General features: G+C 45.8%; 1 protein-coding gene across 5 annotated transcripts; it reads left to right on the top strand.

Moving 5' to 3' along the window:
- The first annotated feature begins 34 nt into the window (after nt 1-34).
- On the top strand, nt 35-27,159 carry ENTPD4 (ectonucleoside triphosphate diphosphohydrolase 4). Of its 5 annotated transcripts, none has more exons than XM_044437538.1 (14): nt 35-53; nt 6,947-7,053; nt 9,135-9,260; nt 10,233-10,406; nt 10,604-10,809; nt 12,372-12,522; nt 13,157-13,260; nt 15,743-15,802; nt 17,600-17,754; nt 21,422-21,588; nt 22,512-22,836; nt 23,585-23,670; nt 24,451-24,612; nt 25,165-27,159. In XM_044437538.1, the coding sequence occupies exons 3-14, from the start codon at nt 9,247-9,249 to the stop codon at nt 25,391-25,393; spliced, it is 1,833 nt and encodes a 610-aa protein (XP_044293473.1). In that variant the 5' UTR covers nt 35-53; nt 6,947-7,053; nt 9,135-9,246; the 3' UTR covers nt 25,394-27,159. The 5 variants fall into 5 exon arrangements, with proteins under 5 accessions (XP_044293473.1, XP_044293471.1, XP_044293472.1 ...); XM_044437536.1 differs by lacking the exon at nt 35-53 and adding an exon at nt 5,394-5,480; XM_044437537.1 differs by lacking the exon at nt 35-53 and adding an exon at nt 5,433-5,451.

Genomic DNA, 27,159 nt, shown 5'->3' with positions numbered 1-27,159 from the left:
TGTGGATCTTCACCTTATTTAACTGGTATATAGATTCCTTCCTATCCCTAAAGGTAAGGCAAACAGAGGTTGCAACAAGCTAGTCAAATGCATGTTATTTTAAGAGGAAGTATCTGTTTCCTATCAGGGAATTTTCTCATCTTTGGTGAAAGCCCAGCACTTTGATCAGTTTGAGGAAGCTACAGGAGGCAGCAGGTACTCCAGGTAAGCTACTCCCTTCTGCACAGGATGTACCTTACGTAGAGCCTTATGGCTGTTTTCCTCTGCACACCTACCTGGGAGTAACACCCACCAAACCCAACACTGGAAGCTGTATTCAGTGGATAGCCTTTGAAATCAGTTAGGGCCAAATCCAGATAGGGAAAAAATCCTACAGCTTCCAGAATTCCACAGTCATTGGTACCTTTGAAAATAGTGCTGAAAGCATCACTGTTTCAAATGGCTTTCATGTGATTTATCTGTCACGCTACTGCTTTATTGCTTCGACTCTGAAACTGGTTTTGCATTTTTCATGTCAGGATTATATTTTAATGTAGTATATGTCATTTGTATTTCTTTTACTTTTTGAAGTAATATCATGTTAATGAATTTCTATTTTTACACTTGTATTTTGTCAATCTGGGTGGATTTGATCCAGAAAGGTAGTTTATAATTATTTAAATGAATAGAAGCATAGAGCTGGAAGGGGACAAGAAGGCATGAGGTCCAACCCTCTGCTAAGTGCGGGACTCCAAGTTAAACCATCCCTCTCCGAGGGGCCTCCAGTGTGGGAAAGCCCACAGCCTCCCTAAGTCCAACCGTCAGGAATCTGGCGTCCTCTCCCTTGAACCTGTTCTTATCTGTCCTGCATTCTGGGATGACTGAGAGGCAACTCTGGCCACCTCCTGTGTCACACAAGAACTTGAAAGATTTGTGAATGAAAGAAATCAGCAGGTCTTACTTCTGAGCAGACAGATATATGACTGCAGTGGAAGAGACATGATAAAAAAAAACGCCAAAAAAAAATAAAAATAAAACACTTATAATTTTTCTTTCACAACCATTTAGGAAAAGCCAGATGTGCACCGCAAAGGCGACACCTGTTTTGCGTGTGCTACTTTATATTTATTGTGCAGATTTAGTGTATTTCTGCCTAGATAAATGTCAACTGGAAGGGCAACACATCTCCCATCAGAGTGAAAGATGGTGACCTGTGTGGTTTGTCCTGCTCTGCCCAGGATGTTAATTGGCCCCCTTGAGGCCTCTGCTTTGTTCCCAGCTTAATTCCTGCTATGGCCAATTTAGCAGCAGTCGTCCCTGGCTAGCACACCAAACCGTCATGCCACGGACCGGTCATGCCAAGCCAGCAACGCTTCCTCAGCCTGTCCTGCAGCTCCGCATGGCCCACCAGCCTCCTCCTCCCTATCCTCACCATAATGACTGCCCATAATGCCCTGCACTGAGCTGTCCACTCTGCGAGCCTCTTGCAGGGGTTGGGGACTATTTGGTCAAGCCAAGTTCCCATCATCCTGTGGGCCAGCTGCCCTCCTATTAGAAGCTCATGCCAAGGCAGACTCCCATGATGCCCGTGTTGGGATCCTGACAGAAAAGGGATGCTTATGTGTCTGTGTTATAAAATGCCTATGAACCCCTTTTTCTCAGGAAGCACCCAAACAATTCTAAGCTAGATTACTGTTTGGCATTTGCTGTTACTTTAAGAAGTGGGATTTGATGGCTTCCCCCAAGAAGCTGCCAGGGCTATTATGCTGGTCAATAAGAACTGGTCAGGCTGCCAGGTTAACAGCAGTGCAATCACCCTTATTTGCATGCCAAGACAATAATCCTGTGATCGATCCTTATGTTAATATCCTGCAATCAAATGCCATTGTACTGAGCTCCCTCTGGCAGACCTCTCACCTTCTTCTGACTGTGTTCACCTTGTTTCGTCACCAGCCGCCCAACTGCTGGGCCCATGTGACTCAAACGATGAAATACTCTTTATATGTTCTAAAAGCTTGTAGTTGGCACTGCAGATCAGCAAAACAAAAGCCCTGGCAGCTTCTTGGGGGAAGTCATCGTGTCCCACTTCTTAAAGTAACAGCAAATGCCAAACAGTAACCTGCTTCCTGAGAAAAAGGGGTGCACAGGCATTTTATAACACAAAGACATATAAGCATCCCTTTTCCGTCAGCATCTGGCTGGATTTTCCCAACACCCGGCGCCCATCTCAGCTTAACCACGCCCCCAGAATGTATTTCAAATCTATTTCGTGGATTCCAGGGCAGGGCAGGCTATAGCTACATCCACACTGCAGCCTCCACCCTAAGCCGGTTTTCCCGTCCCTAAAACCAGTGGCTCCTAAAATGCTCAGACTCCGGTCCACAGAGATAGGAAAAAGAGAAGAGTGGCGCGGATCACTCACTCCCTTAACTTCTGCAAACCAGCTCAATGCCTAGAAATCCCTATGACACTCTAGATCCTTCGAAATTTATCTTGATAATCTTCCCTCTTGTGCGCTCGTAGTAACAGAGGAAAATCAATTCACGTTTTAGACCCTAGTTGTTAGTCGCAAAGTTGTGTCTGACCCATTGCAACCCCATGGACAACATTCCTCCAGGTCTTCCTGTCCTCCACCATCCCCCAGAGTCCACTCAATCTCACGCCGACTGCTTCAGTGACTCCATCTAGCCACCTCATTCTCTGTCATCCCCTTCTTTTGCCTTCAATTGTTCCCAGCATTAGGCTCTTCTCCAGGGAGTCCTTCCTTCTCATTAGGTGTCCAAAGTATTTGAGTTTTATCTTCAATAAAGAGCAGTCAGGGTTGATCTCCTCTAAGATTGACTGGTTTGATCGCCTTGCAGTCCAAGGGACTCACAGAAGTCTCCAGCACCACAATTCAAAGGCCTCAATTCTTCAGTGCTCAGCCTTCCTTATGGTCCAACTTTCACAGCCATACCTTGCAACTGGGAAAACCATAGCCTTGACTATACGCACTTTTGTTGGCAGGGTGATGTCTCTGCTTTTTAGTATGCTGTCTAGATTTGCCATAGCTTTCCTCGCCAGGAGCAAGTGTCTTTTAATTTCTTGGCTGCAGTCCCCGTCTGCGGTGATCTTGGAGCCCAAGAAAATAAAATCTGTCACTACCTTCATTTCTTCCCCATCTATTTGCCAGGAAGTGAGAGGACTGGATGCCATGATCTTCGTTTTCTTAATGTTGAGTTTCAAGCCAGCTTTTGCACTTTCCTCCTTCACCCACATCAAGAGGCTCTTTAGTTCCTCTTCACTTTCTGCCATTAGAGTGGTATCATCTGCATACCTGACGTTGTTGATATTTCTCCCCGCAATCTTAATTCCAACTGGTGATTCATCTAGGCCCGCCTTTCTCATGATGTGCTCTGCATATAAGTTAAATAGGCAGGGCGACAGTATACAGCCTTGCCGAACTCCTTTCTCAATTTTGAACCAATCAGTGGTTCCGTGTCCAGTTCTCACTGTTGCTTCTTGACCTGCATATAGGTTTCTCAAGAGACAAGATGGTCTGGTACTCCCATCTCTTTAAGAACTTGCCACAGTTTGTTGTGATCCACACAATCAAAGGCTTTGGCATAGTCAATGAAGCAGAAGTAGATGTTTTTCTGGAACTCCCTAGTTTTCTCCATGATCCAGCGTATGTTGGCAATTTGATCTCTAGTTCCTCTCCCTCTTCAAAATTCTGCCTGTACTTCTGGTAGTTCTCGGTCCACATACTGCTGGAGCCTAGCTTGTAGGATTTTGAGCATAACTTTGCTAGCATCTGAAATGAGTGCAATGGTACAGTAGTTTGAACATTCTTTGGCCTTGCCTTTCTTTGAGATTGGAATGTAAACTGACCTTTTCCAATCCTGTGGCCACTGCTGAGTTTTCCAAAATTGCTGGCATATTGAGTGTAGCACTTTACTGCATCATCTTTTAGAATTTTGAATAGCTCAGCTGGAATACTGTCGCCTCCAAGAGCTTAAGACTTCTTAAGGTCCATTTGACTTCACATTCCAGGATGTCTGGCTTGAGGTCAGTGACCACCCCATCATGGCTATCAGGGATGTTAAGCTCTTTCTTGTATAGTTCTTCTGTGTAATCTTGCCACCTCTTCTTAATCTCTTCTGCCTCTGTTACGTCCCTGCCATTTTGGTCTTCTATCATGCCCATCTTTGCATGAAACGTTCCTTTCATATCTCCAATTTTCTTGAAGAGATCTCTGGTCCTCCCTATTCTATTGTTTTCTTCTATTTCTTTGCACTGTTCATTTAAGAAGGCATTCTTATCTCTTCTAGCTATTCTCTGGAATTCTGCATTCAGTTGGGTGTATCTTTCTCATTCTCCTTTGCCTTTCACTTCCCTTCTTTCCTCAGCTATTTGTAAAGCTTCCTCAGACAGCCATTTTGCTTTCTTCCATTTCTTTTTCTTTGGGATGGTTTTGGGATGGCTACCTCTTGTACAATGTTGCAAACCTCCATCCATAGTTCTTCAGGCACTCTGTCTATCAGATCTAATTCCTTAAATCTATTTGTCACCACTACTGTAAATTCATCAGGGATATGATTTAGGTCATAGTTGAGTGGCCTAGCACTTTTCCCTACTTTCTTCAATTTAAGCCTAACTTTTGCAACAAGAAGCTCATGATCTGAGCCACAGTCAGCTCCTGGTCCAGTTTTTACTGACTGTATAGAGCTTCTCCATCTTTGGCTGCAGAGCACATAGTCAGTCTGATTTCTGTGTTGACCCGTCTCTTGCGTTGTTGGAAAAGAGTGTTTGCTATGACCATTGTATTCTCTTGACAAAATTCTACCAGCCTGTGCCCTGCTTCATTTTGTACTCCAAGGCCAAACTTGCCTGTTATTCCGGTTATCTTTTGGCTTCCTACTTTAGCATTCCAATCCCCCATGATGATAAGGACATCATTTTTTGGAGTTAATTCTAGAAGGTGCTGTAGGCCTTCATAGAACCGGTCAACTTCAGCCTCTTCAGCGCCAGTGATTGGGGCATGGACTTGGACTATTGTGATGTTGAATAGTTTGCCTTGGATTCGAACTGAGATCATTCTGTCATTTTGGAGATTGTATCCCAGTACTGCTTTTCCTACTCTTTTATTGACTATGAAGGCTACTCCATTTCTTCTGAGGGATTCTTCTCCACAGTAGTATACCTGATGGTCATCTGAATTAAATTCACCCATTCCTGCCCATTTTAGTTCACTGATTCCTAAGATGTCGTTTAGACCCTACGTACCTTCCTAAATAATAATTTAAAAAAATTGATAACCTATGCGTGACTCTACACTTTCGTAGCTCTATATTTCAAGACTAATCTCCCTCCCCCCCGCCGGTCGCTGTGCTGGCAATTTTAAAAAACACTAATACGTCATTTCCTGCGTGCGCTCGGCTGGGACCCGGAAGTGAAGGATGGCTGAGGGGGTTTCTCTGTGCCGAGCGACCGGTAAGCGGCCCGGCGGACCCGGAGAGAAGGTAGGGCGAGTGGGCCGCGGCCGTATCCGTCTGCTCGGTCTCCTGGATGCCTGGCGGCGTTCCTTGGCCCCTTGGGAACCGGGGGGGGGGAGATGGCCGAGGAGCCAGGGGCGTCCCTCCCCCCGGTGCGCGAAGGCTCCCTGGAGCGCAGCCTCCCTCTGCGCGCTCTCGAAGGGCTCGTGTGAAGCGGGGGCATGCCGGCCACGGCTCTCGTGCAGGGCCTGTGCTAGGTCCTGAAAGATCTGGGGCTCAGACCCACAGAGGGGTGCATGCTCATTTACACGTGCTTTAAGGTCTGTATGGACTTTGTCTTCTAAGGGCAGCCCATTGAGTAAAAAAGGTTGCATAGAGAGAGGAAAGTATTTCAGAACAGGAAAAGAGAGTCAGGCGGAAGCGTTCAAAGGGAAGGGGCAGCAGGAGGTGATACTCATGTGGGGAAAGAGTCAGCTAATCCATGGGTATCAGATGCAGCAGAGATAACTGTTCTTCCAGCTCGTGCCGATGGATGGCAGGGTTATGTGGCTGGTGGCCTCCCAGAGATTCAGGCCCCCAAACGAAAGGGTTGGAGCTCCGAGTCTAGTGGGGTGCCCCCTAACACCATCTGTACTCTTGTGGTAAAAACTGACTTTGACTGGCCTGTCCCCTTGGGCAGAATTAAGGATGGCGACTGCTTGATGGCTAATTTCCCATGAAGTCTATTGGCTTAGTGACAACTGTGGAAGAAAACCAATGGGTGGGAGGGGGTGGCATTCATGAAACAGTAGTGAAGACCATGCTTAGGGGACTGAATAATACATAATAGATTGCCTGTTGGTCTGATACAGTATGTTCCCACTTCAAGTGATTTCTAGCATTTTACAGGGACTGCTAAAGGAGATGCATCCTGGTTGGATCTTGCAAAGTGCTTCTAATTCTCTTAGGGTGCAATCCTATGGGATTCCAGGCTGCTAAATAGAGGCCCTCCATCTCAGAGGCTTCCAAGTATTTAATGCCATGCTGGGCTGCTAGTTGGTGATCCATGGAACACAAGGATCAAGCCAAAGCTGATGGCATGAGCTCTCCAGCCTGGTATATAGGCTTCCTGAGATTAGCTTTTGAAAAGAGTCTAGTGGAGTAGACCTAGAGTTTGATTTGCTGTAGGCAAGGCAATTGTTATAGTTTTAACATGCAGGAACTTTTATTTCCCAACATGCAAACCAAGATAAGGACATAATATCCTCTTGTCCTGAGGGTTGCACTTAGGATCAGGACAGATTAATCAGGCAATTTTCTCATAGATATAAGCCTTCCCAAGTTTGAAACCTGCCTGTTATATCTAAAGTCTGACAATAGAGTATTACACTGTTAGCACAACAACAGTGCTAATCGTTTTAGGCATACTTATGGCATTTATATATACTGAATGTTATTTTGAATCAAATTTTCTTTAAAGTGCTTTCTCTTAATTTCTTGTATTCTCCATTTAGTCCCCACGTGACTTAGTTCTTCTGGCTTTTCTTCATGGAACTTTTAAGGAGTGAAATGTGCTTTAAACTGTGGACACATTCTGTCCAAAGGTCATTATGTTTCAAAGGTAAGTGATCATAACTTCCTTAGATTGTAGAGTTATGTAAAATCCAAAAACCACAGTATTTTATTGAAGAAATTGAAGTTTCCAGTACATTTCAGTCCATTAATTAATAAAGGAAAACAGTATGTCTGCAGAGAAGTGAGTCTGCATGAATACCTATATTTATGAAAGGTTATATGTGAATTTATAAGCAGCTTCTGTTATTACCAAAATGCTTGTCAACATGAAAACAATGGGCAGGGGTTATACATCAATAGGTAAACATGTTTTGCATAATAACATCTCCGGTTAAAAAGTCTGAGAAAGGCCCCTATGTGACTCTTGTGCAGAGTGCTACCAGTCAGAGTAGGCTAGCAGTTCTCACCTTTCGGGTGCCTGTGGACACATCTGGGGAAGTGAGAACCTGCTCTGGGCATCTGCATAGAATGGCTGCCATGGAGTATACGGCTTGTCCCATAATAGCTGCTGCGGAGGCCTGGCTAGTCAAAAGAAACGAAGGGGGAAACAGTGAGGCTAAAAGCTAGGAAAGCAGAGAAACAGTGAGGTAAAGAGGGGAGACAAATAGCAAAGCTACAAACTGGGTGTGGAGAGAAGCTGGGTGGAAGAGAAAGAGCAAGGCTAGGAGGAGAAATCTAGGGGCAGGAAAGGGATAGGGGAGAGAGAGAGAGAGAGAGCATGGTGATACAGAATAGGAGATGGCTTGAGTGTGGGTGAAGGAAAACTCCTAGTAGATGCATTTGAACTCTGATGTGTGCCTATAGACAGGTATACTTAGGGCCCACGAGATCAGCAGAGACAACATTTTGCTGCCTCAGTTCAGCCCTCTATCTGCTGTCCTGTGAAGTTTTTAGGGTGACATGCTGGCTCTAAGTTCACTGTAGACCCGTCGGGCCTGGTGTAACGTATTTATTAGGTACTTACATTATAAAATGCTTGCATTTGCCAGGGCTTAGACACCAGTGTTACAACAGTTAAATCAGGTGGGATAGGCAAAAAACAGCTTGATCCAAGTTTCTTGCATGAATTTCAGTTGGTGTAGCTCAGGGATGTTGGTAAGGCACTTGAATAGGTTGTGCAACTGCTTCTTCACAGGATCCTTGCTCCAAGCAGGGAGTGTTCCACTGGCTGGGCTAAGGGGATGCTTACAGGTGATGTCGAGAGCACTCTTGGAAAAAAAAATCCTGGACCATATGGCAAGTGTCCTTTCCTGGCAGCATCCCTGACTAGCTGGTGTCCAATCAGCTCCAAGCGTTTTTGATTGAGAATTATTATCTGGATCCATTCCAGTTGGGGGTTTAGGGGACCCTTATTCCCTGAGATCCAAATAGCTCTGCTGGTTTGCCAAACCCACCCTCCATAGGATGCCCACAGGCCTCTTAGTTTGGAGGCTTACTGGCATCCTCATTGGACTGTGCCCCAAGTGACACACAGGGCATAGGCTTATCTCCCCACTCACGGGCTCATCCTTATTTCTTGCTTTACCTGATTTTCTGTCGTCTTGTCTGATTTTGTTAGCTGCCTGAAAGTGCATGTGAAAGTTGGGCTATTATTTAATTAACAGACCAGTGTAGTTCTGAAGAAGAACTTAGGGTCTGAAGAAACAGTATTTAGGGATGTTTTCAATAAAACCTGTTGGAGTTAGACTTGCTTATTACCACAGAGGTACCACCTCTCCTTCTTGGTGATGTTGCTTGGTGATGTTATAATTTGCAACACGCATGCCAGTGTAAGCATTGCCCATTTTCCCAATGAAGGTGGAGCAGGTGTTAATATCTCATCATGGTAAGGTACTGATGCTATAACAAGGCTGTGAAATTATTCTTGTTCCTCACTGCCTCAAACCCTGTAGAGTCAGTGCAATGTAGCAGTTAGGGGGTTAGACTCATGGGGCCTAGGTTCAGATCTCCACTCAGCCATGAAACTCACATGGATGACCTTGGGGCAGACACCAGCTCCTTGCCTAAGCTATCTCATGGGGTTGTTGTTGCAGTAAAATGGAGAAAAGAGGATCATCTAAATCTCCTTGGAAGAAGAGGCTGGATACGAATGTACTTTTTAATATCGTTGAAACCTTTCCTTTTCAGTTTCAATTTGTACTGTTAATTCTGGGGAAGATGTGTATGCCTTATGAATCTCTGACATCTGGCTGACCGTAGAAGTCTAGCTCTTCTTGTAGTTTTCCTGTCTTGGATCAAAATGTCCCAAAATGGGTAGGTGAGTATCTGGCTATTTACTAGTAAATGTATAAAAACTGAACACTTAGTGGAGATCAAAGTCTGACTTGGAGTCTCAATATCCTGAAGTTGTATGCTTTCCTTGAAACTTTTATCAATGCTTACACTGATAATTTACAAGACAAATATCCTGTATTATTCACAACTGTGTACCTGTACACCATCATACCTGAGTGCTGAGCTGTACAGGAAACAGGTAGCAAAGTATAGATAGCAAAGGCACTAAAATGTCATTGCTTATGCTGTAGGCACTGGTTTCAGAACTTAACAGATTGTGGCATGAAGAAATGTTCTTGTGTTGGGCCTAAATGCTCTCACACTGGGATGGAGTAGAATTCAGAAAAGTAGGTAAAGTGTGTTGGAGAATCTTAATAGTTGCAGAAGTGCTTTTGTGTGATCACTTCATGTTAACTATATCTCAAGCTTTGTCACCAGATTAAAACTCTGATGGAGGGAATGCATCTTCTCAGCAAGCAGTCCATATGGGTACTTGTATTTTTTCTAAATGCTGCCTGATTACTTGGGCACATCTTTTAAATCAATTGTATTGTCTTGTTTATGCAAACTGATCAACTAGATATTCCATCCCTAATTACCTAAGGTAATTTTTAAACAACCCTTTAAGGTAGATCAGTGAATCATCTGTATGTCTCAGACCTGGAGGCTGAGGCAGAGAAGGTACTGAAAACGTGAGATACTTGACTCTTGAATATTGCCCAGCATCAGCTCTTGAATAGGGCAGTGTTTCAAAGGCCCAAGCTTTGAGTGGTGGCACTCAAATTTCCAAGACGTTAGAAACACTTCCATGTGACCACAGTAATCCATGGAGACTAGCTATGTCTCTTCAATCTCCTGTCTTCCTGCTTCTCTCTGCTATCCAAGGAGAGGTATGTTGGTATCTCCTTTCAAGAGAGCATTTCAGATGAGGCTGTTCTGTTTCACTTTCAGGATGAACTTCTCTTGCCTCTTTCCTGCTTCTTGGCACTTCAGTGTTTCCCCAGTAGGTTGTCCTCGGATTCTGAACACCACATTACGGCAGATTGTTGTCCTTGGACTTCTTGGTGCTGCACTTTTCTTGCTGTACTGTTTTGTTCTCAGATACGGGGACAAAAAGCTGCACAGGTAAGAATAGGTAGACAAAAGTAATATGCTCTAAACGTACTTATTCATAATGGAAAATCAAACAGAAGCTTCAAATGTGTATCTGCACCCCACTGAATTGATTAGGAGTTGCCATTTGATCCTTCGCTAGTTTACTTGATAGTCTGTCCTGCTGCATTCAGTGGAACCTGTTCTCATGCAGTGTTCTTGTTCTTCAGGCATTTTGCTCGAGTAACGGATACAGAAGCCACAAATACAGATGATCCCAACCTGAATTATGGCATCATGGTGGACTGTGGCAGCAGTGGATCTAGGATCTTCGTTTATTGGTGGCCAAGGCACAAAGGCAATCCACATGATTTGCTGGACATCAAACAAATGAGAGACAAAACCAGAAATCCGGTGGTTATGAAAATTAAACCAGGTACTAAGCGAAAAAAAAAAAGCCGTAAAACTGTATTTTATCTAGTCAGCAACTGATCTGAAAAATTCTACCACAGTTTTATTATTTATTTATTTAAAACTTTTGTATGCCATCACCACATGCCTTGGCATCTCAGGATGGCTCACAGTACATACAATTAAAAACAATAAAATGATCTTTATAAATAACAAATTCAATAAAATATTACATAAGGACAAAAAACAAAAAGAGTGAATGTTCAATGATAAAATACTAGTTTTTAAAATAGCTATTAAATATAAAGGTTTTAACCTGGCACCGAGAAGAATATAAACTCGGCGCCAGGCACACCTCTCCAGGGAGCGCATTCCATAATCTGGGCACCGCTGCAGAGAAGGCCCTTCTCTGTAGATGTTTTTTTAAATTTCCTTTAAAGAGGGCTCCCGGAGCAAAGCCTCTCCCGCAGATCTTAAGGGGCGTGAGGGCATGTAAGGGAAGAGGCACTCCTTCAGGTATCCTGGTCAATGCAAGGTGGTAATTGATTAAAATGCAGCAAGTTCATTTTGACTATTTCTTCCTTCATACAATAGATGATCTGGTGCAACTTGATTCTACCCACTTTTACTTGGAAATTGGTCCCACTTGGTTGCATGAATGCCTGAGCTAATTATATTTAGGATAGGAGCTGAGAATCTTGCGGAATCTCATCTCGCTTGGCGAACGAAACTGACTTTCACAGATGCTTTCATTTGGTATATTGGTGTAATTACTTAAATAAAGGTGTTGATGGTTAAAATAGCTTATACTGCCACAATTAATTTAAAAAGAACTCCTGTCCATTCTTGCAAGTAGTTCTGCCTGCCATTAACATTTAAGTCATACTTTTGTTTTGGACAAAGCATTCTCTTTAAAACAAAAACGCTCACTTTGGTAGGAAAATTAAGGCTGCAGGCATGAATTACGCCAGGTAGATTTTTTGCTTGGGCAGTCATTTGTTGCTTGATTAGAAATTCAGAAGAAAATGTTCTATAAATTTTTCAGGTCTTCAGAATACGGATGGAAACTTCTGTTGATTGTGAGGGAGAAGGTTGCCTCTGGGTCCTCCCGTGTAGAGCAGATGGCCTCGGGGGTGGGCCCCTGTCCCTGATGTCAGCAGGTCCCTTGCCAAAGCACACAGGGAAGACACAAGAGGTGCAGGGCATAGCTGAGCATACAGCTGAGCTTTGCGATGGGGACTTAGCAAGGGCTCAGGAGTGCCGACCCAGTGCCCAACCCACTTCTCACATCGCCTTTGGAAATTGGACAAGGAGTCTTGTGCACTCGGCTGTCCCTTCCCTGGGTGGCACCTTGGAGCTCCACCGGCTGAGTTAGCACTCAATTGCTCTCCCACCCACTCTTCCCTTTGAAAGGGAGGTGCTTTGGGGAAAAGGCCTGTGGGCTGGATGAGCCTTCCTGGCAAGCCAGATTTGACCTGTGGGCCAGAGGTTTCCCATCCTTACCCTAAGATAATAAGAGCCTTTTCAAAAACACTATTTTACGTTCAACAGCCACACATTCTAATTTCTCTCTTTGTTGTTCTCCAGGCATTTCAGAATTTGCTACCTCTCCTGATAAAGTCAGTGACTACATCTTCCCACTCCTAAAGTTTGCCGCAGAACATGTACCCCGTGCAAAACACAAAGAGACACCATTGTATATTCTCTGTACAGCGGGGATGAGAATTCTACCAGAGAGGTGACTGCCGCTTTATTTACATTAAGATTCGGTATAGCACAGTTGAGGGCAAATCAAGACCACATGTGGCTCATGCCTGGGCCACCCCCTCACCAAATGCCCTGCATGCTCCCACCCCAAAGCGTTCCTTATGTGTAAGTCCAGGTAGAAGCGCAGCCTTCTTTTCCTGGCCTGCTCAGCGGAGAGAAAGAGAAGCTACTGCTTGAGCCAGTGTGGAAGGAAAGCTGCGTGCAAGGTCAGTGTGTGAATAAGAGAATTCATGTGAAGAGGGGAAAGGAGGAAATTATATACAGGGCTAGACATGAATAAGAGGATGGGAATGGAAGCAGAGTTTGGGAATGGTATTAGATGTGTGTGATTGTCTCTACATGAAAAAGGGTGTTTGAAGCTTTGGTGCTCCCTAGGGTATGTGTGAGTCTGACAGAACATGATGATGGATGAATGAATTAGAGAGGTTCTGCATGTTCCCACCCACCTGTGCATTTGGCCTCAGCCACCCCCAGTATGTGCCCCCAAACCCCTTTTGCCGTGAGAGGGTGCACTCCTCTGCCCCAGAAAGGTTGCCCATCTCTGAGATACGGCATCAAGTGCGGTGAGTGTCTTGACTGTATTTCAACTGTTTGGAATGTTGCAGCCAGCAAAAGGCCATCCTGGAAGACCTGCTTACCGATATCCCGGTCCATTTTGACTTTTTGTTTTCGGACTCACATGCTGAGGTTATTTCAGGAAAACAGGAAGGTAAGGTAATGATGTTAAAAAAACATAATTTGAACTGAGTTGTGAGATTAATGCAAAGCTTGTTGCGGGACTGGATTGTTGAATGGGCGACAGACGACCAGCTGCTACAAAAAAAGGAACTGGAGGCGATGGCATGGACCACAGCACAGGTGGGGGAGGGATGCGTCCCTTCATTGTGTGCCAACGTGCTAATTAAGCTTTTTGTTTCCCACCTGTTTGCATCTTGCTTTCTTGCTTGCTTCAGCATCTGAAACTGAAGTCTCCCAGTCTTGAATAGGTGTGTATGCACAGCGGCCTGAAATGTAGAATTTGCCTTACCAGTGGCCTAGTGAGTGTCTGCTTTCAATGTGCAGTGCGTCCCCAGCCATGGGCATTGACACACAAGGCTGAAGAAAGGTTCATTTGAGCACACTTGACAGCTGCCAGTAGACAAGCTGACAATTAAAAAGCAAACTGGTGAAAAGGTATTTTTCCCTCAAAGGGCAATGCACATGCATATTTTCCTCTTCGAAAAATGCTCAAATTTGCCAAGTAGGTTTAAAAAAGCAGCTGTCAAAAAAAAAGTGTCATAAGAAGGGCATGGAATATAGATCTCCCCCTTCTGGTGTATTTTGAGGCTCAGAGAAGTATGGAAAATATGGATGGCTCTGCAAACTGTCAAGGTAGTTACTTAAAAAGCAGAGCATCACCCTGCTAAAAGAGAAACATGCCTGCTACCCAGTTTTGAAGCAAAAGCCCCTTTGCTGCTTTGCTTTTCAGTTGCCAGTTCTCCAAGTGACAGCTGTCAGTGTTAACAAATTAACCTTGCATGCAGCTTTGCTTTGTCAACATCACTGGATGTTCAGCCCCAGACACTGTTGAGGACATTGGAGAGGCAGGACTCCACATTTTGGGCCTCAGTAAGTATGCACCTATGAAAGAAAGGGGAAAAATTGGTCTCATGGGGATTTTTTAAGGGTAACGACCCAAGAGCAGTTGCCTGTGCTGTTTCCAGTAAGCAAGATTGCTACACCCAGCAAGAAGTTTTGCTGCTTTTGCCAAGTGGCTTGCTCACCACTTTCCTCGACCCATGAAGGGACTGGTCTACCTGATCTGGATGACTGGACAGCCCAGCATGGGTTGCCAGGGTGCCTTGCTGCCAGAAGAAGCCAACCTGCAGGAAGCAACCTGGGTTTGCCAAACAGAATCCCCAGCCATGACTGTTTCCTCGTGACTGGTGGTTTGTCGTGCAGATTCAGTCTGTGTAAAAGAAGTCGAGGGGAGGTGAGTAGGATTAGGTTGGTCATGCGTGGGAACGGCAGGGGCATTCGTTAGAATTGTTTTGGGAAGGGGAGTGAACTGAGGATGAGAAGCATTCCTTCTGCAAGGGAGTTGTGAGAAGCGGCCGCAGCAGTGCAGTGTCGGGATTCAAGGGCGCCTGCTGTGGGTTTCGGCTTCAACTCCGTTGTGCTCCATCCACATAAGAGTTCATCTGAATAATGCAGATTGTAATATTTTTGAAGTAACCGTTCTCATAGCCTCCCAAGGCTATTTTCAAAGATAATTACAGTGCATGAAACACACTTCTTGGAATACCCTTACTTATATCTTATTTTTAAAAAAATTGTTTTATGCTTCCCACATCTGTGCCTTTTTGTCATCCTCCCCTTGCTGCTGCTGTGACTGTTCTTCTCTGCACCACCTGCCTTTTTTTCAGCCTTGCCTTGTTCTGTTTTGAGAGCAGTCGGCTGGCCCTGGTAAATGTTATACAGATGCAAAAGCACACTCTGGTGACAGCATTTGGTATTGCTGCACAGAGCACTTTAATTATTCTAGATTTCTTTTTCTTTTGCAAGTTTGGGGTAGGAACATTTAGGCCACTCTTGCGTGATCTCTGATGCATTTTAGTGGCCAAAGAGAAGCTTGTTCTGCCCTATACTTTGAGGAGCACCTTTTCTGGATTAGAATAACAATTAAGCCCCATACCACTTAAACTACTCACATTCTCTCAGCACATAAGCCACATTAATGTGCCATGCCACATGTGTGGGCCGCATGCACCATCTAAACTCGCCCTTTGATATGTGTGTGTGCAGCATAAGCCTTTGTAAGAAGGGGACCTTCATAAGTACACCTTTGTTCTTGAACGTTTCTGCTTGATTGGGCCTCCATACCTCACAAAGTTTTGGATTGCATGGAAGCTTTGGCGTGCACAGTTTTACATACAAAAGCTGAGTTTCTGTAGATGTACATACTGTGCATGAGAATATCAGGTTGGCACTCATTCGTTCTCATGACACTGAGATTGGGGCTCACAGGTGTGCCCCTCTGGCAACCTGACAGAGTACACTAGCGGTTTCACCAGTTTCATTTTTAAATAAAATAAAGTCGGGCTTCTATATTAGTGTAGCAGTACTGTAATACTGTCCTGGTGTGGCTTTCTAGAAGACACAGCTCAACAATGTTAAAATACTTACAAAATTTTCTGTTAAATTTTCTCTAGGTGTGTATGCATGGATTGGCATCAACTTTGTCCTTGGGAGATTTGAACATACGGAAGATGGTAAGTATCTTAATCACAGTTAAAGCTCCAGGACAGCTGACAAAGGAGAAACACATCTGGTCATCTGCTTGATGCTCGTGCAGACCTCTTCTGGGTCACAAGGGTGCGAAACCTCCAGCCTGAGAGCGCCTAGGTTCCTTCCACTTGCCCGTGCTCAGGCCCTTGCCCTTAGCTTAGCTGGGTCTTGAGGAGAAGAATCCCAACTGTTATGTCTATTTATATAGTCACCTAAAGCTTTTATATACTGTCCTTCACTCCAAGTCCCAGGACCAACCTCACAGTCCAGCATCAGGCAACAAATTACATCAGCTAAAACCTCATCTTAAAACACATGAACACTTTTAAAATCAGGAAAATAAGAAGGGGTTTGCCTGGTGCCAAAACGAAAAAAGTGTTGGTGGTGGCGTACCTCTCTGGGGAGCGAGTTCCATAACTGGGGCACCACTGCAGAGAGGGCCCTTCTCTGGGTAGCCACCCTTCTGATCGCCTTCAAAGGGGGCTCCTGAAGAAGGACCTCCAGCCCAGATCTTCAAGAGTGGGCAGGTATATATGGAAGGAGATTCTTCAGATACCCAGATCCCAAACCATTTAGAGCTTTATAAGTCGTCATCAGCACCTTAAATTGGGCCCGGACTTCAACTGGAAGTCAGTGCAGATGGTAAAGGACTGGCATTATATGTGTATATCTGCTGGTTCCTGTTCGCATCCTGGCTGCTCTGTTCTGAACTGGTTGAAGTATCTGGACTATCTTCAAGGGCAGCCCCATGTAGAGTGTGTTACACCAGTCCACTCAGGAGGTTACCAGGGTGTGGGTCACCATCACTAGGCTCTGCTCATCCAAGTAAGGGCATAGTTGGTGGATCAGCTGAAGCTAAAGGAAAGTGCTCCTCACCACAGCAGTCACCTGGAACTCCAAAGATAATTCTGGGTTGAGGAGCACTCCCAAAATGCGCACCTTGTCCCTTAGGGGGATTGCAACCCCGTCCAGAACAGGACAAAGATCACTTACCCAGAGAGTTGAACGACCTTTGCCTTGTCTGGATTAAGTCTCAGCTTATTGGCCCTCATTCACCCCGTCATTGGTTAAAGACAGTTGCTACCTCACCTGGATTAGATGTAAAAGAGAGGTAGAGCTGGGTGTCATTGGCATACTGATGACACCTGAGCCCAAACCCCTGAATGACCTCTCTCAGCAGTTTCATGTAGCTGTTAGAAACATAGAAACAGCGCGAATCAGAAGGGGTCTCCCGGGCCATCTAGTCTGACCCCCAGCTCAAGCCGGCTCCGCTCACGACATGCCCACCATGTTGAACATCATGGGGGATAGAATGGAGCCCTGTGGAACTCCGTGGCACAGCTGCCGTGGCCCAGAGCTATAATCCTCCAGTAACACCTTCTGGAATCGGCCTGCCAAGTAGGAATGGAACCACTGCAAAGCAGGGGCACACTTCCCTGTCCCTCTCCCTGCACAGGTCATCATACAGGGGGACCAAGGCAGTGTCATTCCTGTAACCAGGCCTGAAGCCAGATTGAAATTGGAGATAGCAGTGGCTGCCAGTTGGGAGCTGTGTAAAGCTTGTTTGCAAAGCTTGTTTAGAGTGGCCTTCCCTTAAAACTTGATACCCCAGAAGAGGCTCAGCCTGTGTGAACTGGCAAACTCGTAATGATTGGCTAGCGTTGCAGGGATGCCGTGGATGCCTTGTAGGTTTCTGTGATAGCACACATGTTCACAGTTTAGATGCCAGAGAATGTGCACCCCACTTCTCAACAGTGCTGACTTGGTTTCTTACCTTTCAGAGGATGATGCTGTTGTGGAAGTTCACGTTCCTGGCAGTGAAATCAAGGAATCAATTGTTCGCAAGAGGACTGTGGGTATTCTTGACATGGGTGGTGTGTCAACTCAGATAGCATACGAAGTCCCTAAAACTGTAAGCTTTGCCTCTTCACAGCAGGTTATTATCTGTACAACTTTTCCTTCTTTTCCTTTTGTTTTTCCTGTGTTTTAACTCATATCCATCAATGCCTTTTCTTTTACATGTTATGAGTTCTGTGTTTTGTTGCGTGACACTCACCCCAAGGCAAGAGAGGAAGTTGAATGTGCCGCCACCTCAGCCACGATGTTTTGCATTTCATCCTGTGTGTGTTTTATGCCTTCTGCTCTCTTACCAGTTAACCCTCAGTTGCAACGTTCCTGTTTTAACTGTGATATTCAAGGCCTGCACTGTGGGGAACTATTTGGTACAGGTTAGCTTTGCCAGGCCTAACTCACAACAATATAGCCTTTGACAGGAAAAGAACTTTTTAAAAAAGTATCCTTACGAGAAGCTTTACAGATGCTGCATGTTCATATGTCATGCTTATATTTCCTCTGCTGAGTTTGCATTTTAAGTGAAGCCATTGCTTTAGTCTGGACAATGCAACAGCCTGTTGTTTGTTAAGTAACCGCTGAGGAACCGTGGTGTGTGGTGCCTGCTCCCAGCTGGGGCCCATTGTGTCATCCAGATCCCACTGGGGAATATTATTAGAGGATTAAGCAACATTTACACAACCCACAGTGTTCTAGTGTTATGTGCAGTTTGTTTTAACCCTTGATTAATCCTCTGCAACTGGTTATCAAAGGCACAAGAAGCTGTAGCAACCTCTGGTTGTGGGTTGTGTATCAACAATGGCAGACCACTGCATCATTACCCCGCAAGGAGTTATTAACCCATAATGAGCTGTCATGTCATCCAAACTAGCCCAGCATGAATGACAGAGTAGCTAATGGTTAATATTTAAATATTTAGCTCTGCATTAAATAGAAAGCTGTTTTCAAAGAGGAAGGCTGAAGGCTCGGTGTGCACCAGTTCATTCAGTTCACCTTTTGACATGAGTGTGGGTGCATGAAGGGGCTAATACGTGCACCTCGGACAGCCTTTTCGGAAAGAACTTGACCTTTTAGGGCAGTGTGGTGGCTTGTGACTATTACCTTACCTTCCAGGCTTTCTCTTTTTACTGTTCACATCTCCTCCCCACTGCAGTGCCATTTGACGATGGTTAGCCTCAAGCACGGTTTGCTCCCCCAACCCTGGTCAAGACCTCAAATGTATGGCAAAGGCATGGTTTCGCTTTCTGAGCTGAGACCCGCGCATAGATGAGGCCCTACTTGGTGCACGCGCATGCGCGCACACAGGCTAGAGAAAAGCGGTAACTGCCTTACCCCTGGGGGCAGCGTTCAGTCACGCACTGCAAACTGATTGGTGGCCAGTCCTTGACCATGGCTGAAACATCGAGGTTTGTTTGTTTATTTAAAACATTCTTATGCCGCCCCATCGCAACAAAGCCTCGGGGCGGCTCACAACACACAAATAAATGCAGAAATAATAAAATAAATAAATATTAAAATTATACAATAAATAACACCCCCCCAGTGCATTCTCGGCTAAAAAAAAAAAACCCTAGTTAATAAATAATTAACAGTTAAAATATGTTTTAAATAAAAAGGTCTTAGCCTGGCGCCGAAAAACAAATAACGACGGCGCCAGGTGGACCTCTCTGGGGAGCGCATTCCATAGATGGGGCGCCACCGCAGAGAAGGCCCTCCTCCGGGTGCTCACCCTCCTAATCTCATTCACAGAGGGTTCCTGGAGGAGGGCATCTGCTGCTGACCTCAAGGAGCGGGAGGGCATATATGGGTGCAAGCGTTCCTTTAGATAACCAGGTCCCAAGCCGTTGAGGGCTTTATAGGTCATAACCAACACCTTGAATTGGGCCCAGACTTCAATCGGGAGCCAGTGGAGCTGACGGGGAACTGGGGTTATATGAGAACAACACCCAGTCCCCGTCAGCAACCTGGCAGCTCTATTCTGCACCAACTGAAGTATCCGGAACGTCTTCAAGGGTAGCCCCACGTAGAGCGTGTTACAGAAATCTAATCGGGAAGTTACCAGCACATGTGTCACTGTCACCAGGCAGTCATGCTCTAGGAAGGGACGCAGCTGATGTATCAGCCGAAGCTGAAGGAAGGCGCTCCTCGCCACCACTGTCACCACCGTTTAGAAGGTTTTTGCGATTTCATCCAAACAAGTGTTTTCAGTTTGTGGAACACTTGCAAGCATTTGCCAAAAGGGGGCCTTGGGGTAAATGTATTCACTGGTTTCGTATGATCCCGTGGCTTGTTTTAGGCTGGTCGGTTAACCATCCCAGCTGTTGACCCTCAGCCACCCACACCTGGCAAGGGTGATTGTGCTAATCAGGGGTCCCATAACCGCTCTGGTTTATTTTCCCTGCCCAGTTGTGTAAACACACACACCGACTGTGAAAATGTGGAGAGACAGTGCATCAATTGCAGGAGGTTATTTTAAAACTGCTTGGTGAATCTCTTCTTGTCACCTGCCCATAATCTCAGTTGAAGCCGTCCCAGGCAGGATTGCTAGAAGACCCCAAGTGCTGTTTTTGAGTGTTCCAAGCCAGGTTTCCACAACTAGGGATCCACCAAGCCAAGTGCAGTTTGCTGGCAGTGTCTGTAGCCAAAGGCCCTCTGGAATCTTGCCGCCAGCCTGAGTTTGTAGAAATACTGGGGGTGGAGGGTGGGGCACAGCTTGCCAAGCTCTGGGTAAGAGCAGTATTCAATACATTGCTTGATTCAAGCATGCAGACTCGCCCACTTGCCACTGCACAGGCAGCGTAACTTACTTGTGACACACTTCAACAGCTTGAAAAAAGAACCCAAGTTTGCCAGAAGTATGTTCTCGCCACGCAGGTGCCTGCACTTGAAACCTGTACAGTGGGGCTTCCTTTAGCAGTCATTCAGAAAGGTCCATTAGTAGAGCCAGTCTGCTGGTAGGGGACCAGTCATTCAGACCACACCACCAGTTCTGCTCCGGTTACACTGGCTGCTACATGTTTATTTACAGAAGCACTTTAAAGAACTGGTTTTAATCTTCAAAGCCTTAACTACAGGGATCGGGTTCTTCGAAGGCCCGCCTGCACCCTCACAAGCCCATCTGTGCCTTCAGATGACAGGCTCTGCTCTGTGGCCCATCCGTAAGAAATATTAGATTGACAGATGCCAGGAGCAAGACTTTTTGGTGGTTTTCCTGCCATTCTGGATCTCCCCCACCCACCCCAAATATGTGTGCTCCCACATCTAGAAACCTAAGTGGAAGTTTATGGGATTTTAAAATGTTGCTTGCTTTTTATTAATCACTTTTGCTTTTTACTAATGGCTCTTAACTACTTTGACTGTCTTAATTATGCAATTTTTAAAGAGATGTCATGGTGTGTGTACTTTAGCGGACTGGTTTTACAGGCTTGCATTTAATGTAGTTGTATTTTGTACAGTACCTTCAGAGGGAAACTGTGCCTCAGAAGATACTATATGAATGAGTTATCGCTTGCTTAAGAGAGGATGGTGGGCTTAATTGTGTTTGGCCATAACTTATGTGGGCCTGGTCTGCTGGCATTGTTTTGGGGTTTGGTGTTGCTGCTTGAGTACTTGGGTACTAAGTACAAGGAATTTGTGCAAGAAAGGTTGAGAGCTGCAGATGTGAAATTTCTCCTTGTATTAAGCACCTTGAGAGATAAAACATAAGGTGGAGCTGTTGATGCTGCTTATTCCTCTGGTCTGGTGGCTTGCAGGAGGAGGTGGCCAAGAACCTGCTTGCAGAGTTTAATTTGGGGTGTGACGCTCACCAAACAGAACATGTGTACCGAGTCTACGTGGCAACTTTTCTTGGCTTTGGTGGGAATGCTGCCCGGCAAAGATATGCAGACAGCATATTTGCCAACACACAATTTAGAAACAGGTAACATGCTGTAATTGACCTGCCTTCCAGCTCCAAATAGTGGCTCTCCTTATACACCCCGTGGTAAATCAAGCCCTGTGCAACAGGCATGCAGTCAAAACAGCCGGGGGCTATGCTTCCATCTTCAGAATGCAATTTTAACAGCAAGGCACTGCTCTTATATAGTTGGCTTCAGGTGACTTGGGGAATACGCAAATTCACCAGCCTGGTCGACTGTCAGGCTTCAAAACTGGGGTGGTGGGAGGTAAATGTTTGCACAAACTCATTTAATCCAGACCGCTTTCCTGAGGTTTGTAATACAGAAGGACCCTTTATATGCAGAAGGACAGCTGGTTCAGATTTTGGGACCTTCTTTCCATTACCATGGATGGTCCTGGCATCTGTGTTTGTATGAGCAGTGAAGTTTGTTAAAAGCAAACTTGTACTAATCATACCTTTCTGAGCACTGGGTATAACAGCGTTTTTGTAGTCAAGGTCATGACTTTACAGAAAAGCCAGTCTGGTGTATTGATTTATGCTCCCAGTCAGCATGGCCATTAGTCATGCTGGCAGTGGATGATGGGTGTTATAATTGAACCTACCTACACTAAATTCCATTGCAAAATGATGGGAAGCACCGCATCTGAATTAATCTATAAAGCAAAATTGGATTCATTGCACTTTTTACATGTGACTTTTTAAGGGGTAACCTTAGAATGTCTGGGTTATACCCAAAATTATACTTCTGTCTAGGATAGTGCCCCCTGGTAGCAGAGCAGTCCCCTGGCATCCCTGGCTAGAAGGAGGCAGAGGCAAGGCTGGCTAAAATGGTCTCCCAGCTTCTGCCTCTTTCTTCCCCCAGTTGCCCCACAGCTCCAACAATATCCTTTAGCCAAGTTTTTCAGAGGGCTTTTTAGCATAACTTTGCTCAATCTTGCTTGCAGGCTTCTAGGCAAACAGATTGGCATGACTTCTGATACCCCCTATTTAGACCCTTGCCTGCCTTTAGACGTTGAGGATGAAATCCTGCAGAACGGGCAGAAGATGTACCTTCGAGGAACGGGAGATTTCCACCTGTGTCGTGAAGTCATTCAGTCTTTTATGAATAAGACAAATGAAACACAGACGTCCCTGAATGGCGTTTATCAGCCTCCTGTGCACTTTGAGAACAGCGAGTTCTATGGCTTCTCTGAGTTCTTCTACTGTACCGAAGACGTATTGAGGATGGGGGGAGACTACAATGCTGCTAAATTTATTAAAGCTGCAAAGGTAAGCGTGTGCTCTGCTTTTGCATATGGGGTACTAGTCTTTTGGCACACTAGGAGATCCCGGCTCAGTTCCCCTTTTACTTAATGACCTCTGGCCAGTCACTTTCTCTCTGCTTAGGTTTGTTGTGCAGATAAAACTTGGGGGACCGGAATGATCTTTGTAAATAGCCCCGAGCTCCTTGGAGGAGGGACAAGACATGACTGTTACCAAGACAGGGAATAGATTCCGTTGAAATCCTTGTTCTGTCCTGGCTTTGTTAGATGGCCTCGGGTGAGATATGGTTTCCCAGTCTTAGTTTCCTGTCTGTGATGTGGGAAATTCATTTTTAAAAAACTTTTATCTGTACTCCTTCCTTCTCCCTGACATCTTCTAATCTTGAGTCTTGTGCACACAAGTGATTCTAGTTACTCTCCTTATTTTGCTTCTGTACATTGAGGTGAATGCCATAGGGAGTAGAGAACATTCTAGGCTAGCTGCAGGAACCACACAGATTATAAAGCAATGCGCATGCAAATTTGATGTATGAACATAAGTTAATGCTTCTTTTCAGTTCTTCCTCTATACATATTTCCCTGAGATGCCATTTTATCCTTGCCAGAAGGATGGTGATGAGGATGGCCCATGACGACTTGCAAGGCTCAGAGGGAATTTGAATGTGGGTCTCTGGTTGACACATTCCTTAGTACCAAAGTAATACATAGATGCAGATATTACACATCCTTTCTGTTTGTGTTTTGTCCTTTTTTAGGATTATTGTGCAACAAAGTGGTCTGTCCTTCGAGAACGTTTCGACCGAGGCCTTTACGCACCCCATGCAGACCTCCATCGATTGAAGTGAGTGTTGGCATGACTTCCGAGTTGAAACTGCCTGGGTAGCCTTGCCAGTATAAGAGAAGGACCATGCCCAAGTAGCTACCTCAGGGGTGATCAGGAACACTTGCTCTTGTCTGAACAGTCAGCCATAAACTGCAGAACTTTTTCGGAAGCATGGCCGAAAGTCGGAGTCTCTGGGGTTGTTACTGTTTTTGTGCAAAATGTTAACCATTTGCCGGAGAAATAAGGGAGTGAATTCCTCCATCGCAGGTGGACACTGTTGCTGCGAGGATTAATGTTTATATTATGCCTCAGTGTCCAAGAAAGGGATTGGCTCTTACTTGTTATTGCCGGCGATAAGAATTTGACCTTGGGTACCCAGTGCACTAGATCTGATGAAACGCTCCTGCAAAGCGCAGAGTCATTTACCAAATAAAGATCACAATAGCAGTAACAACACAAGGCGAACCAATTATAGTAGAAAAGAGCTGTGCTTCCACCCCACATCTTTCACCTTTCACGGTTTAGCATTCGGGCCCACTGAAGCAGGACGCCCATTGTCAAGGCAGATCGTACTAAACCCTTCCAAGTAAGCACTAACCCTTCTGGACTCAATCCAGTGGATGCATGCGTAAGTTCCTGTAAAAACAATGCAGCTTTGAATATGCAATTAACACCATAAGGCCAGTGAAATTTATTCTGAGGTTCGTTTGGGTTGTGCTCCTTCTGTCTTAGAATTCTGCCGCTCTTCAAATAACAGCGCAAATTGGTTTCCTCATTGTGGATGTTTATTTTGTCTAGGTATCAGTGCTTTAAGTCAGCCTGGATGTATGAAGTGTTCCACAGTGGCTTCTCTTTTCCTGTGAATTACAGCAACTTAAAAACTGCCCTGCAGGTCTATGATAAAGAGGTGCAGTGGACGCTAGGGGCCATTCTCTATCGGACACGGTTTTTGCCTTTGAGGTATGGCAAGTGCTTTTCACTCCACATTAATGTGACCTGAATATCAAAGCTAACTGGGAAATTTAAACAGAATCTACTTTTCAGTGGACAGTTTTCTCCAGAAACCATGATACTGGTGAGATGCCCTCCCCAAAATAGGAATTGAAGCTGCAGCTAAGTGGGTCGGCAGACTCGGCTTCTTCCTTCCCTCTGTAGGCCCAGCTTCATTATTTATCCTTTGCTTCCAAGCCGGTTAAGGACAGCAGTGTTTGCCACTCCATTGGCAACACAAGCAAAGAGGACTGGCAGGATGAGCGTTCACAGCCGCTGAATCAAAGGCACGCCTTGTAGTGACTGGCCCTCTAAAGTTCTAAGGGGCTCTTTGGGGAGGGCAGGCATTTCTTTCCCAAGGGAAAGCTGAAAATCCCCCAGGCACAGTCCCGCTTCCCCACGTTCTTCTAGCAAACTTGCCATCCATGCTTGAGTGAGGAGGAAATTGTGTAGGGTGTAACAGGCTGTAGACTTGCTTTGCGACCACGCTGGAGGCTCAGAGTCTGGCTTCTCTCTTCGCAGAGACATCCAACAGGAGAACTTCCGAGGCAGTCACTCCCACTGGCGCAGCTTCTCATTTGTTTACAATCATTACCTGTTCTTTGCCTGCTTCTTCGTCGTGCTTTTCTCCATCCTGCTTTACCTGCTGCGGTTGCGGCGGATCCACCGGCGCATGCTGCACGGCAGCCTGGCCCCTTCCCTGTGGATCGAGGAAGGCCTCCCCCCACAGAAGATCCCCGGAGGCTTGTAGGCTGCTGGACGTTCCTCTAAGACTCGCTCGCGAAAAAGCCATCGTTCTGCCTCAGGGTCTTCTGTCATCCCTAGGAACTGTTGCCTGAACCTCTCGCAGGAGCGATGGAACTGGGAGTCATCTCCCCTACATCTTGAGGACTGAGCGGGGAAAGCAGAGTCAAACTTGGCTTGGCTAGGCTGAGGGGACTATGAGCCAACATTATTCTATAGCTTCTTCCTGAAAAGTAAATGCACTTTGAAGTGGGGGGGGGGCAGGAACAGAAAGGGTGGGGGCGATGTAGACTTGAAGCCAGTAAATAGGAAAATAGCAAGTCGTCTGTGCTCAGCGGCAGATGATACAATGCTTCCCTCAGTATGTGGTAAGGCTTAGAGTTCTTGTGCCTGAAAGCAGGCTCGCTAATGGAGGGTCTGGCTGCTAGCTCACACCCTTCGGGCATCATCATTCCCTATGCCCCCGAACCACTTTGTCGCAGGCAAAGGCTCTTTAACGCCTCCCTGGTATGAACAGCAATAGTAGAGCTCTCCCTTAATACCCCTCAGCCACTCACTCCATTTTTATAAGCAGTTTTTATCCAGCTTTGCAGCCAAAAAAGGCTCCTCAAGCAGGTTACAGAGATTAATAACAACACAGGCCGTGTTGCAATCTGAAAGACAATGGACAAAAAGAAAAGGGAATGGGGGGGGGGAGGGGAAGGAAGGTGATAACAAAGTTCCTACGATAACTGGAGTAGACCCACAGGAAGGTAAGGATCAGGGAGAGCCTAAAACAAGAGTCACCTACCCACAGGGGAAAAAATGGGATAAGCACCCCAGTATTTATTGCATTATAGCTTTTTATTGTACTACAAATCAGTCAATAAAAACATTGCCATGCCTAGGCAGATAGTGCTGGGGCATTTCCTTGAAGCCCTGCCTGCTAAGTCTGGGATCCGCTGACTAGCAGAAACCAGAACAGTCCCTGGAAAGGGAAGCTCATAAAGATCTAGACCAGCTTTTGCCAGGGGATATTTCCATTGGAGCAGGAAAGACTGGATGGGGAGAGACAGTTCTGGGAAACAGGCTTGAAGAGCCTTCCAGTTCTGTTCTGTTGCTTTTATAGCCCCCCTTTCCTCTGGAGAGGTACCCTGGGCGACTTAAACCCAATCTTCCTCCGCCCAGTAGTAGCCGCCTCCTGGCTGCGCCTTCCCACTTCATCCATAGCTGGGTGGGGTGGGTGGGAAGTCCCTGAAAATGTCTGCAGGGGAGATGAAATGGGGAGCTTGGGATGGGACCCAGCCTTGGGATGGGATTGCGGGAGAGGCTGCCACTGTTGTCACAGGAGAGGTGTGATTCTGAAGCCATTTGCCTGCGAAAGCAAGCGCCTGAGGGCAAAGGCCTCCACCAGGCCTTCTCTTGCTGTTGGCTCCATGGCATCCAGGAACGCTTTGCCGTTGCCTGCAGTACGAGGGGCTGGACTGCAAACAGATGTGGAACCAGTCCTTGCTCAGCTCCAAATGTGACTTCCATTTTTTCCCCTACAAGTTGACTGAAGTGATAAGAGCCTGAGTTTCTGAGCTTTGGATCTAAGCTAAAAGGCATACGGTGCTCTTCCGACAAAGCATAGTGCGACCTGTGAGAAATGTGCTCACAGCATCCTTAGAACGTTCTGATCTCGGGTGGCTGAACACAGCAGTGGGCGTTGGGAAACACAGCAAGGGCAGCCTCGCCTGGAGCCCCCTCTGTGTGTTTGGGCAACAGCAGTTGTGCAGTGGCAGAGATTGTGTG

This window comes from Varanus komodoensis, unplaced genomic scaffold, assembly GCF_004798865.1.
Source record: "Varanus komodoensis strain SLA01 unplaced genomic scaffold, ASM479886v1 scaffold30, whole genome shotgun sequence".
NCBI classification, from domain to species: domain Eukaryota; kingdom Metazoa; phylum Chordata; class Lepidosauria; order Squamata; family Varanidae; genus Varanus; species Varanus komodoensis.
Note: the sequence above shows the minus strand (reverse complement) of the source record. Positions and strands in the feature narration are given on the sequence as shown.

What these genes read in the sequence shown, in the direction of transcription:
- ENTPD4 (XM_044437538.1), top strand. An exon ending in GCTTTGCCTCTTCACAGCAG is followed by an intron (nt 17,755 to 21,421) that starts GTTATTATCTGT and finishes GGTGGCTTGCAG; the next exon opens with GAGGAGGTGGCCAAGAACCT. An exon ending in ACACGGTTTTTGCCTTTGAG is followed by an intron (nt 24,613 to 25,164) that starts GTATGGCAAGTG and finishes CTCTCTTCGCAG; the next exon opens with AGACATCCAACAGGAGAACT.